Source organism: Tachyglossus aculeatus, chromosome 1 (genome assembly GCF_015852505.1).
Source record: "Tachyglossus aculeatus isolate mTacAcu1 chromosome 1, mTacAcu1.pri, whole genome shotgun sequence".
In the NCBI taxonomy this organism is placed as follows: Eukaryota; Metazoa; Chordata; class Mammalia; order Monotremata; family Tachyglossidae; genus Tachyglossus; species Tachyglossus aculeatus.
Genome location: NC_052066.1, coordinates 78,794,786 through 78,809,135, shown reverse-complemented (window position 1 = coordinate 78,809,135; position 14,350 = coordinate 78,794,786). Strand labels below are relative to the sequence as shown.

Below are 14,350 nucleotides of genomic sequence, written 5' to 3'. Positions count from 1 at the left end.
ATCAGTTTAAGATATCTCACAATTTAATTGTTGGTGATTCAAAATGGTAACAATTCAAACAATAATAATTAATAATAATAATTATCATAGTATTCGTTAAGTGCTTCCTATGTGCCAAGGACTATATTAAACACTAGGGTAAATACAAAATAACCCAGTCCCACATGGTCCTCACAGCCTAAGTAGAATGAATTCCCATTTACAGATGAGGGAACTGAGGCCCAGGGAAGTGACGTGTCCAAAACAGAGCTCCTTAACTTCCCACCGAAACCCTGTCCTCTCCCAGACTTTCCCATCACTGTGGATGGCACCACCATCCTTCCCGTCTTACAAGCCCATAACCTTGGCATTATCCTTGACTCTGCTCTCTCATTCAACCCACATATTGAATCTGTCCCCAAATCCTGTCAGTCCCACCTTCACAACATTGCTAAAATCCACCCTTTCCTCTCCATCCAAACTGCTACCAGGTTAACGCAAACACTTATCCTATCCCACCTGGATTACAGCATCAGCCTCCTTGCTGACCTCCCAACCTCCTGCCTCTCCCCACTCCAGTCTATACTTCACTTCGCTGCCCAAATTATCTTTTTACAGAAACGTTTAGGGTATGTCACCTTGCCTCCTCAAATATCTCCAGTGGTTGCCTATCCACCTCCATATCAAACAAAAACTCCTCACCATTGGTTTTAAAGGTCTCCATCACCTTGCCCCCTCCTACTATGACCAAGTCTGCACACTTCGATCATCTAGAGCTACCCTTCTCACTGTGCCTCGATCTTGCCTGTCTCACCGCCAACCCCTGACCCTCATCCTAACTCTGCCCTGGAACGCCCTCCCTCCTCAAATCTGCCAGAAAACTACTCTCCCTGACTTCAAAGACTTACTGAAGGCACATCTCCAAGAGGCCTTCCCAGGCTAAGCCCCACTTTTCCTCAACTCCCTCTCCCTTCTGCATAGCCCAGATTTGCTCCCTATGCTCTTCCCCCATCCATGCCCCACAGCACTCATGTGTGTATCCGTAATTTTATTTATTTATATTGATGTCTGTTTATTTCTATTGATGTCTGTCTCCCCCACTCTAGACTGTGAGCTCATAGTGGGCAGGGATTGTCACTCTTTATTGCTGCACTGTACTTTCCCAAGGGCTTAGTACAGTGCTCTGCACATAGTAAGCACTTAATAAATATGATTGAATGAATGAATAAAGGAATGAATAAGGTCACCCAGCAGACAAGTGGTGGAGCTCGGATTAGAACTTAGGTCTTTCGGACTTCCAGGCCTGTGTTCCATCCCGTAGGCCCCACCGCTTCTCAAAATTCCAAATTCAACATCTCAAAAATTCCCATTTTGGAAATGAAATTTTTATGTAGAAGTTATTTTCAACCCATCAGCTTCTCCATATCAACCACATAATAGACCTATGGTTTCTTACCAGCTAAAATAAAAAGTGATCCTCCAGTCACTGCAATCTTTCCTTTGGTTTTCTCATCAGTGGAGCCCACGTTAGTGCACTGCAAACCAAACATGGACAACAAGGTGGCCAGAAACCCCAAAACAAGGGATATGATCATCAGAGCCCGACAGGCTTGTATGTAACCTGCAACAAAAAAAAGAAAAGAGGCCTCAAAACCCATTTTTTATGGACAGGAACCATAGTGTTCTACTCTATTTCACAAGGACATTTTCTTCAGCATAGCACAGATTGTTTCTAAGAGGTATAGGAAGATTTTATTAGCATCTGGAAGAATATTCTAATTTAAATTCAGACACAGAGGACGTTTTAACCACCCCTCCATACAACCCTCTGGGGGGCTGCAACCTATACTGTTTGCTCCCTCACCCCACATGTATGCCTGCACAGCCCAGTTTCTCCTAATTACTACTAGGAATTAAATCCCTAATTAAGAGTAAGTAAAAGAGGGATATTATCCCAGCTCCCACCTGAAGCCACTCAGTCAAATCAAATAGAAGCAGAGTGGCTCAGTGGAAAGAACCCGGGCTTTGGAGGCAGAGGTCAGGGGTTCAAATCCCAGCTCCGCCAACTGTCAGCTGTGTGACTTTGGGCAAGTCAACTTCTCTGTGCCTCAGTGCCCTCATCTGTAAAATGGGGATGAAGACTGTGAGCCCCATGTGGGACAACCTGATCACCTTGCAACCTCCCCAGTGCTTAGAACAGTGCTTTGCACATAGTAAGTGCTTAATAAATGCCATTATTATTATTATTATTATAAATAATGTAGAATCAACTAAAGAAGCAGTGCAGCCTACTGGATAGAGCACAAGCGGGTAAGTCAGAAGGACTAGGGTTCTATTTATTCATTCAGCCACATTTATTGAGCACTGACTGTGTGCAGAACACTGTACTAAGAGCTTGGGAGAGTACACTACAATAATAAACAGACACATTCACATTCCCTGCCCACCACAACCTTACAGTCTAGAAGGGGGGAGGCAGATATTAATATAAATAAATAAATTACAGATGTGTACATAAGTACTGTGGGACTGGGCCGGAGAGGTGAACAACTGGAGGAAGTCAGATTGACATAGAAGGGAGTGGGAGAAGAGGAAAGGGGGGGGATTAGTCAGGGAAGGCCTCTTGGAGGAGGTGATGTAGTGGATAGAGAAAGAGCCTGGGGTTCCCGGATCTGCCACTTGCCTGCTGAATTTGGGCAAGTCACTTCACCTTTCTATGCCTCAGTTCCCTCATCTGTAAAATGGGAATTAGTACTGTGAGCCCCATGTGGGACATGGACTGGGTCAAACCTGATTAGCTTGTATCTACCCCAGCGCTTAGAACAGTGCCTGGCCACTGTTTATGATTAGTAAATATCATAAAAAAAGCAGAACCTTAATGATGGGATAGCTGCAACCAATCATAAACTGCAGTCAGATCATCTGCTATGGAGGTGAGTTAGTTTTCCACCTCCTAACATGGCAGAGAGCCTTTTTTAATTGTATTTGTTAAGTGTTATGTATCAAACACTATACTAAGCACTGGGGTAGATAGAAGTTAATTACGCTGTACATGCATGGGGCTCGCAGCCTAAGTAGGAGAGAGAATAGGAGAAGTTAGGCACAATCAATCAATCAATCAATCGTATTTATTGAGTGCCTACTGTGTGCAGAGCACTGTACTAAGCGCTTGGGAAGTACAAGTTGGCAACATATAGAGACAGTCCCTACCCAACAGTGGCCTTACAATCTAGAAGGGGGAGACAGAGAACAAAACCAAACATACTAACAAAATAAAATAAATAGAATAGATATGTACAAGTAAAATAAATAAATAGAAGAATAAATATGTACAAACATATATACATATATATAGGTATATACATATATACAGGCACAGAGAAGTTGTCACTTGCCTGAGTTCACCCAGCAAGCAATTGACAAATTAGGATTAGATTAGATTAGATTAAATTAGATTAGATTGGCGATTAGAACTCAGGTACTCCTGATGCCCAGGCCCATGCTCTTTCCACTGGCCATGCTGCTTTTCTAGGTTTTCCTAGTGCCTTCCCAGTGGTGAAAACCCCTATCCAAAGCACACTTTGGATATAGAGAAGCAGCGTGGCTCAGTGGAAGGAGCATGGGCTTTGGACTCAGAGGTCATGGGTTCAAATCCCAGCTCCTCCAATTGTCAGCTGTGTGACTTTAGGCAAGTCACTTAGCTTCTCTGTGCCTCAGTTACCTCATCTGAAAAATGGGGATTAAAACTCTGAGTCCCCATGGAACAACCTGATCACCTTGTAACCTCCCCAGTGCTTAGAACAGTGCTGTGCACATAGTAAGCGCTTAATAAATGCCATCATTATTATTATTGTTATTATATAATTCTACACACTCAGCCTTGGTAGGGTGTGGGAGGTATCCAGAAGTACAGGCACCATCACAGCTCGTTCATATATGGAGTAATGGAGACAAGGTGAGGAAAAATGGCATGCCCAGACTCACCCAGCTAGTCAGAGTCCTGCCAATTAGACCTTTCCATCCCAAATACCAGTCGCATGCTCTATCCACTCTAGCACACTGACTCAGAGCTCCCCAGATTGATCAGCAATTTTGAGGAAAGAACTTCTTGTCCGGGACTTCAATATTTTGAAAATCAAAGGAAAGTCAGTGGGTGGTAAAAGAAGCTGTATGTAACCATAAATAGAGCTGAAATAAGGTTTTGCTAGAAACCAGAAGCAAAATTCCCTGTTGGATGCTGATTGTTGGAGTTCTAGTCCATTCTATTTGTCTTAAATGACTCTCGGTGAGGCACACAGCAGATTACTTCCAGGAATATATTCTGAAAGATGGCCTATGCCTTTTTTTAAAAAAGGACTAAAGGAGAATGTATGAAAATAGCTAAGCAATGTGGCCTCGTTTAAAATCTCTCCCTAGAAGAGCTGTTCTGCTGGAGCTGATCACTCTTTATGGCAGCCAGCACAGTTATAGTGTTTGGTACCCTACCTTCACCTCCTCCCTTTCCTCACCCCAGTTACACGGACAGTCCCATCAGACCAGGCTCTGGAGGAAGTACTCTAAATGAGAAAGATAGAGCCCCCTCGCTTCAAGAGTTTAAAACCTAGGGGGGAGCTAGGACAATTATAAATACCCAAACAGAATTAAACACGAAACAAGAATGTCAGAATTATGAAGTTCCTAATCTTTTTAACTCAGAAACATAGCATATATACATACGTTGCAGAGCTATGGCTAGTGACAAATGGCCAGTGTAGTAATTGTTGTGATCTGGGCTAAAAGGGGGTAACCTAGGAAAACTTTAGGGAGAAGATAAGAATAGTATTTGTTAAGCACTTACTATGTGCCAGGCACTGTACTAAGCACTGGGGTAGATGCCGGATATTTGGGTTGTCCCAAATAGGGTCCAAAGTCTCAATTCCCATTTTACAGATGAGGCAACTGAGGCCCGGAGAAGTGAAGTGACTCACCCAAGGTCACACAACAGACAAGTGGCGCATGTGGGATTAGAACCCAGGGCCTTCTGACTCCCAGGTCTGTATTCTATACACTAGACTATGCTGCTTTGTTGGTTTTTTTTTAAGATTAGACCTAATTGGGGAGGGTCATATTTTCAATTGCGGTACCCCCTGAAAATTGTATTATCTTATTTAATGGGCAAAGGTTCAGCAGATCAGTCTATCAGTGATATTTATCGAGCACTTTGTGTGCAAACATTGTACTAGGAGCTTGGGAGAGTACAGTAAAACACAGCTGGTAAACACGTTCCCTGCCCACAATGAGCTTACAGTCTAGAAGGATCAATATTAGGGATATATGTTTAAATAAGAGCTTCATTACTGGGACAAGGTAATAATAACATTAATAATGATGGCTAAGCACTTACTATGTGCCAAGCTCTGTTCTAAGTGCTGGGGTAGATACAAGGTAATCAGGTTGTCCCACATGGAGCTCACAGTCTTAATCCCTGTTTTACAGATGAGGGAACTGAGGCACAGAGAAGTTAAGTGACTTGCCCAAAGTTACACAGCTGACAAGTGGAGGAAGTGGGATTAGAACCCACGACTGCTGACTCCCAAGCCTGTGTGCTTTCCACTAAGCCCCGCTGCTGCTGTAGATGAGAAGAAACTAGCTTGTTCATGTCATTAGAGAGTCACATCGGAGCCAGCATACCAATAACCACTTAGATAGATATCCTTCGTACTGGAAGATGATAAGAATACCATCTTCCTCTACACTGTAACCTCCTTGTGGGCAGGGATCATGTCTACCAACTCTGTACACTGTACTTTCCAAAATGCTTTATGCAGTGCTCTGCATACTCAATAAAATACAATTGATTGATTGACCGATTGGTGGTGGAGGCCTACTTACATCCAGCGCTTAGAACAGTGCTTCGCACATAGTAAGCGCTTAACAAATGCCAACATTATTATTATTATTATATGTAAATGTGGTGCAAAGATCAATGTGAGATCAATACAACCTCCCACATTGCTCACAAATAAGGGTAATAATAATTATGGTATTTGTTGAACGCTTACTATGTGCCGAGCAGATCGTTAGGGAGTTAGTGGGTTTGCGTCTGCTTTCAGATCTTCATTTTATCCCTGTTTTCATGAAGTCTTTGCTCTAGGACAAATGTTCTGCCCATTTCCCCCCACTAGAATTGTTTGCTGTTGTAATCTCCCAACAGTCCTCTCCTCTCTAAAAACGGTTTGAGGTTATGCCTCACTGTATTTTCAAAACCTATATCTTTTCCTCTCCTGGGTTGTGTATGTTCCCTTCCTGTTCCCTCTCTAATAGCTATTGGGTATCCTGCTGTCATCCATTCTTCTTGCATATCCCACCCAGCAGTACTGCATTGTCATGAGATTGCTTTGCTGCTAGTAAGCTGACTGCATTTTAGGAAATAATTAGTAATAATTAATAATAATTAAACATTTAGTACAGTGCTCTGCACACAGTAAGTGCTCAATAAATATGATTGAATAAATACTAATAAATAATATTAATAATAGTAATCATCATCATCAATAATCAATCGTATTTATTGAGTGCTTACTATGTGCAGAGCACTGTACTAAGCGCTTGGGAAGTACAAATTGGCAACACATAGAGACAGTCCCTACCCAACAGTGGGCTCACAGTCTAAAAGGGGGAGACAGAGAACAAAACCAAACATACCAACAAAATAAAATAAATAGGATAGATATGTACAAGTAAAATAAATAAATAAATAGAGTAATAAATATGTACAACCACATATACAATGATATATATATAATATATATATATTATATATATACAATAATAATCAATAATAATAAGTAGTAAGCTTATTCTGCCATTCTGCCAAACTTGCACACTTCCCCCCTTCAAAGCCCTACTGAAAACTCACCTCCTCCAGGAGGCCTTCCCGGACTAAGCCCCCCTTTTTTCTCTGCTCCTCCTCCCCTCCCCATTGCCCTGACTCCCTTCACCCCTCCCCGCCTCCTCGCCCCACAGCACGTATATGTATGTGCATATTTATTATTCTATTTTATTAATGATGTGTATGTATCTATTTCTATTGATGCTATTGTTGCCTGTTTACTTGTTTGATGTCTGTCTCCCCCCTTCTAGACAGTGAACCCCTGTTTGGGTAGGGATTGTCTCTGTTTCTGAATTGTACTTTCATAGTGCTTAGTACAGATCTCTGTACACAATAAGTGCTCAATAAATACGATTGACTGAATGAATAAATGTCCTCTAGAGCAGTCCTGGGTTTCACAGTCACATAGTGGGTTTGACACCATAAGTCTTATCGACTTGTAGACCTTTTACTTAGTATGGTATTTGATGTCCCTTTTTTTATGGTATTTGTAAAGTGCTCACCGTGTACCCGACACTGCACTAAGCACCTGGGTAGATGTAGGCTAGTCATGTTGGACACAGTCCATGTTCCACACTGGGCTCACAATGTTAGTCCCCATTTTATAGATGAGAAAACTGAGGCCCAGAGGAGGTAAGTGACTTGCCCAAGGCAATACAGCAGACACGTGGCAGAGGCAGGATTAGAATACATATCCTCATACTCCCAGGCCCAGGCTCCACATTACTTCCAGTTGTGGCTACACTGTATTGCAGGATTAAAGATGATGCTGGCCTTTGGGATCTGTTCTCTATCTCTGTAGACTCTAAGTTCCTTGTGGGGAGGAATTGAATCTGCCAATTCTATCTATTGAGAGCTCACTGTGTAAAGAGCACTGTACTAAGTGCTTGGGAGAGTACAACAGAATTGGTAGACAGGTTTCCTGCCCAGATTGATCGTACAGTCTAGAAGGGGAGACAGCTATTAATATAAATAAATAAATTACGGATATGTACATAAGTGCTGTGGGGCTGAGGGAGGGGTGAATAAAGGGAGCAAATCCAAGTGCAAGGACTGTGCAGAGGGGAGTGGGAGAAGAGCGTGGCTCAGTGGAAAGAACACAGGCTTTGGAGTCAAAGTCATGGGTTCAAATCCCGGCTCCGCCAATTGTCAGCTGTGCGACTTTGGACAAGTCATTTAACTTCTCTGTGCCTCAGTTCCCTCATCTGTAAATTGGGGATTAAGACTATGAGCCCCACGTGGGACAACCTGATCACCTTGTATCCCCCCCAGCGCTTAGAACAGTGTTTTGCACATAGTAAGCGCTTAACAAACACGATCAAAAAAAAAGAGGGAATGAAGGATTAGTCATTCTAACTTGGAAATAGGATCAGGTCAGACAGAGGTTTCAGGATCCCTAACTGAAGCAACTATTCCGTCATGGAGTATCCTAAGAATCTGGGTGAATTACATGAAGATCAGAGTGGGCCTGTTTTCAAATTTATTCAAAGAGGTGATGTAGCTAGCAGAATTCCAGCAATACCCAAGGGAGCATGCTATAACACTACCCAGTTTCATTTGTCGTAGTGGACAAAGCACAGGCCTGAAAGTCAGAAGATCATGGATTCTAATCACAGCTCCTCCACTTGTCTGCTGTGTGACCTTGGGCAACTCACTTCACTTCTCTGGGCCTCAGTTAACACATCTGTAAAATGGGGATTGAGACTGTGAGCCCCATATGGGAGAGGGACTTCGTCCAACCCGATTTGCTTGTATAATAATAACAGTATTTGTTAAGTGCTTATTATGTGCAAAGTATTGTTCTAAGCACTAGGTCCACCCCAGCACTCAGTACAGTGTCTAGCATATAACAAGCACTACTAATACTAAATAAATAAATACTAAATACTATTATTATTATTTTTTGTTATTATTTGTCATAATGAGTTCATTCAGGGCAAGGATTGTATCCCATTATTACAGTTGAAAACAAAGGCTCATACTTTTTACAGTCCAACATTGAGAAATATCTAGGGTTCACCTGAACCCACAAAGTTGTTGTATCATTACAAACAGCCTACATCTAATTAAGGTCATTCAAACTTAAAACTAATACTATTTTAGATCTATATTTTTTCAAATTGTCAGGAATTTTTGCTGCTCCAAATTCCTTTAGATTGGTAGTAAAAGTTAGGTTATAGCCTGTGATCAAGGCTAGTCACGGAGGTATAGGAGAGTGTGGATCAGTGGAAAAAGCACGGGCTTGGAGTCAGAGGTCATGGGTTCTAATTCCGGCTCCACCACTTGTCTGCGGTGTGACCTTGGGGAAGCCACTTAACTTCTCTGGGCCTCAGTTACCTCATCTGAAAAATGGGGATGAAGATTGTAAGCCCCATGTGGGACAACCTGATTACCGTGTATCTACCCCAGCAGTTAGGATGGTGCTTAGCACATAGTAAGCGCTTAACAAATACCATAATAATAATAATAAAAGCTATGGGTTCAGTGAGAACAGTATTGCAAATATCTGTTTTATGATACGTGTGTGAGTTGATAATATGCATATATGTGTACACATATATGTGTACGCACATATGTGTACTCAATCAATGGTGTTCACTGAGCACTTACTGTGTGCAGAGCATAGTTCTAAGCACTTGGGAGAGAACAATATAACAGATTTGGTAGGCTCGTTCCCTGCCCATGACGAGCTTACTGTCTAGAGGAAATATATTTCCTACTACAACCCCAACCGCACAATTCACTCGTCTAATAATAATAATAATAATAATAATAATAATAATAACAACAATGGCATCTATTAAGTGCTTACTATGTGCAAAGCACTGTTCTAACAGCTGGGGAGGTTCCAAGGTGATCAGGTTGTCCCACGGGGGGCTCACAGTCTTTATCCCCATTTTATAGATGAGGGAACTGAGGCACAGAGAATTTAAGTGACTTGCCCAAAGTCACACAGCTAATTGGCAGAGCTGGGGTTTGAACCTATGACCTCAGACTCCAAAACCCATGCTCTTTTCCACTGAGCCACACTGCTTCTAATGCTAATCTTCTCAACGTACCTTTCTCTCATCTATCTCACTGCTTACCCCTGGCCCACATCCCTCCTCCGGCCTGAATCGTCCTCTCTCTTTATAATAATAATAATAAATAATGATGGTGTTTATTAAGCACTTACTATGTGCAAGGCACTGTTCTAAGCACTGGGGAGGTTACAAGGTGATCAGGTTGTCCCACAGGGGGCTCACAGTCTTAATCCTCATTTTTCAGATGAGGTAACTGAGGCACAGAGAAGTTAAGTGACTTGGCTAAAGTCACACAGCTGAGAAGTGGCAGAGCTGGGATTTGAACCCATGACCTCTGACTCCAAAGCCCATGCTCTTTCCACTGAGCCGCACTGCTTCTCATGTTTGACAGATGATCTTTATGTTTGACAAATGATCACTCTCCCCTCCCTCAAAGCTTTATTAAAAACATATCTCCATCAAGAGGACTTCCCTGACTAAGCCCTCATTTCCTCTTCTCCCACTCCAGTCCATGTCACCCTTGCACTTGGATTTGCACCCTTTATTCACCCTTCCCTCAGCCCCACAGAACTTATGTACATATTCATAATATATTTATTTATATTAATGTCTCTTCCCCGCTCTAGACTGCTAGCTCTTTGTAGGCCCTTAGTGCAGTGTTCTGCCCACAGTAAGCGCTCAGTAAATACAACTGATTGATTTATTGATGTCTCAAGACATGCCAGCTGTAAAGAAACCACCAATTTCCAGTCAAGACATTTCTGCACCAATTGAGAAGCAGGGTGAACTAGTGGAAATTGCACTGGAATGGGAGTCAGGAGACCTGGGTTCTAATCCTGGCTCAGCCATTTGTCTTCTAGACTGTGAGCACACTGTTGGGTAGGGACCATCTCTATATGTTGACAACTTGTACTTCCCAAGCGCTTAGTACAGTGCTCTGCACACAGTAAGCGCTCAATAAATACGATTGAATGAATGAATGCTGGGTGACCTTGTTCGAATCACTTTCCTTCTTTGCACATCAGTTGCCTCATCTGTTAATGGGGATTGACTACCTCCTTTCTCTCCCCCTTAGACTGTGAGCCCCCTTTGAGTCAGTGACTGATTTAATTGGCAAAGTACTTAGCCTTTAGTAAGCCCTTAACAAAAACTATTATCGCTATTATTATTACTATCATTATTATTATCATTAGCCTTGGCTTTAGCCCAGTCTGAGCAGAGTTTACAGGAGTGGGTCTAGAAGAATGTTCTCTCCTCTGGAAGAACAAAAGTCTCCTAGAATATTTTCACCTAGTTGCTTACTCAAATCGTAACCACACTCAAACTTGCTTTGCTGTAAAAATTAGGCTGGCTCAGATTAGGGCACTCGCTTATTTTAAAATCTCCATCTACTGTCCTTCAAATTCAATTTACTGTCTCCTATAATGTATTCATCCCAGGATGTACTCATATAGTTGCGCTGTCAAAAAAAGATGTTAAGTAAGCAGTTCTTACCCTCGTTACAAGAGCCAGACTCTTAAAATTTGCTGAAAAATCAATAGATTTGGAAGATTGTCTGGTTAAAACCAGACCCCTCACCTCTCACTCAGCCTGACTGTTAAAATCTCTGAGGTTGCTCATGGTAAGGGATTTGAGAGGCCTTCTCAGACCCTGAATTGATCGACTTCACTTGCATGCAGATTGACATGCTTGAAATGAGGGAAGAGTTCAGCATTCTCATATTTCTCCCTGGTATTTCACCTGTCATTTGTACTTGCCTGAGGATTAACCACACTTTGAATTCCAACTTTTCCACAAACTACAGTATGGCAGAGGAAAAAAAATATTTCCACTATATATATATACATAACCACCATCTGAAACTATTCCTTTTCATAGTTAATAATGATAATAATGATAGCATTTATTAAGCACTTACTATGTGCAAAGTACTGTTCTAAGTGCTGGGGAGGTTACAAGGTGATCAGGATGTCCCACCGGGGGCTCACAGTCTTAATCCCCATTTTACAGATGAGGTAACTGAGGCACAGAGAAGTTAAGTGACTTGCCCAAAGTCACACAGCTGACAATTGGCGTAGCCGGGGTTTGAACCCATGACCTCTGACTCCAAAGCCCACTCTCTTTCCACTGAGCCACGCTGCAGTTCTGGGATTCCAAGTGCCTATTTGCTTTCCTCTGCTTCAAGCTGTTCCAAACAATTCTCTTTGGAATGAACCTAATTTAAGAAATCTCAGTTCATTTTGTGTGTGGGTGTGAGAGAGAACAAAAATTAAAAAGGCTTTGGGGATTAAAGAAAGGTAGTTTATTTTGCTTTATGAATCAATTTTTCAGTGTTGGATGACCCTTTTCTTGTCGTTGGGTTTTTTTTTTTTTAATTTTAGATTCACATCTCCCCCAAAGCCTTCCTTGAACCAACAGGGGATTTGGGGGAAGATGCGAATGGGCCCAATACTGCAGAATTCTGCTCCCCCTAAGAGCTTACCTTTCTTTCATCTGAATGTACTATCCACCTTTTACCTGTGTTTACATCCAGGTAATGCTTGAGTAGATCTGCATACCAAATCCTTCAGCAACGTTTTCTATCACTTCTAAAATCCAAGGGGTTGAGTTGATTGGATGAGGTGGTTTATATTGACTACAGTATAGTGCCAATTATGATGGAAAGGTTGAACTCACTGTGGGTAGAGAACCCCTCTACCAGCTCTGTTAAGTGTACTCTTCCAAGTGCTAAGTGCAGTGTTCTGCACACAGTAAGTGCTCAACCAGCAGGATTGATTGATATGTAAAACAGTGGGTCCTGACTGTTATTCAAAGAAGAGTATGACTGAGGTTACTTAGTAGGTGCAAGATAGGGTTTTGGTTAACGTTTGCTACGTTATAAACTCCTTGAGGCTGGGATCTAAAATTGAACTCAATTGCACTCTCCCCAAAGTCGAGCACAGTACTCTGCATATGGCAGAACTTCACTAAACACTATAGGAAAGTTAGGGATGGAGAGAGAAAGTTAAGAATGTAATATGGTGCATCCCTCATAATTGGAATGGCTGCCAAGAAGAGCAACCATCACACAGTATGAACTATTTTGGTCTCTCCCAGTTATAGCATTTCTTATGTTAGAGTGAAGTGGCGATTTGGCAATAATTTGATCAATGTAGACTGTGAAACTTGATAATTGAAACCAAAAAAAAAGCTACTTTCTTCTGCCATCTATAGTCAACATTGCTAGAGAAGGTTATGTATCAGATGATTTCCAGAAAGCACCATATGGATTTAGAACAAGGAGAAATAAACAATGCATGCTGACAATTTGTACTTCCCAAGTGCTTAGTACAGTGCTCTGCACATAGTAAGCGCTCAGTAAATACGATTGATGATGATGATGACAATGCTCAGGACAAAATATTTAAAGTGATCTCCTTTCATAAGGCAGGACAGAGGAGAGGAGTCACTGTGGCCCATTCCACAGCTCCAGAGAATGGTTTATCAAAATAGCTTTTCAGATTGGCCCATCCAGAGTGACAAGATGTCTTGGCTAAGTTTTCCTTCATTTGATTGAATAATTTTCATTTATATAACTTCCAGACACTTTGTTACAAACGATAATGACAAATTAGTGGTGGTTTTACTTTACCATTTTTAAAATATGCCAATGTGTTTGAATCACTATGTGCATTTATGCAATTTACATCTTATATCAAAATCTTAAGTGAAAGTCAGTCAGAAGTGGAAGTCATTGCCTTTTTCAATATGTGTTTATTCAATTGTTCATTCAATTCTTATGCTGATTACCCTACTTATAAATATTTGCATGCCTATCTCCCCTGTCTTCCAAAGTGCTTAATACAGTGCATTACTCCCAGTGGACATTGAATAAATACCATTGCTTCTACTACCTCACCTCTCAGCATTGCATCTGGAGAGTTTCCAGTACTCTACCAGTCTGAGCTACGGGAGGGAGAGTCAAGCAGAGGCCTACCCAGTCCATTCTTAGCTTGGCCAGTGGCTAGTGAGTGGAAGGCAATTTGCTACACGTCAAAACTCACCCATGCTGGGCAGCAGCCACATGGGAGAGAGCTGAGGGCAGAGACTCGAGTTTACTGCGGGGAAGGTGGCAATGGTAAACTTTCATCTTCAACTGCTCACTCTCCACTGGTTACTTCACTCTGCCTTAAAACATGTCCATGTCTCCCCATACTAAAAAATCCTTCTCTTGACCCCACTGCCCCTTCTATTTATCATCCCATCTTCCTTCTATCCTTCCTTTCCAAAATCCCAGAACGAGTCATCTACACTCGTTGGCTAGAATTCCTCAACTCCAACTCTCTCCTAGACTCCCTCCAATCACTACCATCCTTCCCGTCTCACTAGCCCACAAACTTGGTGTCATCCTTGACTCTGCTTTCTCATTCACCCCACACATCCAATCCATCATCAAAACCTGCTGGTCTCACCTCCACAATATTGCCAAGATCCACCC

General features: G+C 42.0%; 1 protein-coding gene and 1 non-coding gene across 2 annotated transcripts in view; one reads left to right on the top strand and one right to left on the bottom strand.

Moving 5' to 3' along the window:
- LOC119932425 (claudin-15-like) overlaps window positions 1–14,350 on the bottom strand; it is a 51,799-nt gene that overhangs the window by 11,167 nt on the left and 26,282 nt on the right. The window contains exon 3 of the mRNA XM_038751597.1: window positions 1,436–1,600. Within this exon, the coding sequence (XP_038607525.1) occupies window positions 1,436–1,600 (165 nt within the window). The remainder of the gene's footprint in view (window positions 1–1,435; window positions 1,601–14,350) is intronic.
- Window positions 13,769–13,906, top strand: LOC119937863. Its single transcript, XR_005454243.1, has one exon. It is a non-coding gene; the product is annotated as a small nucleolar RNA SNORA7 (small nucleolar RNA).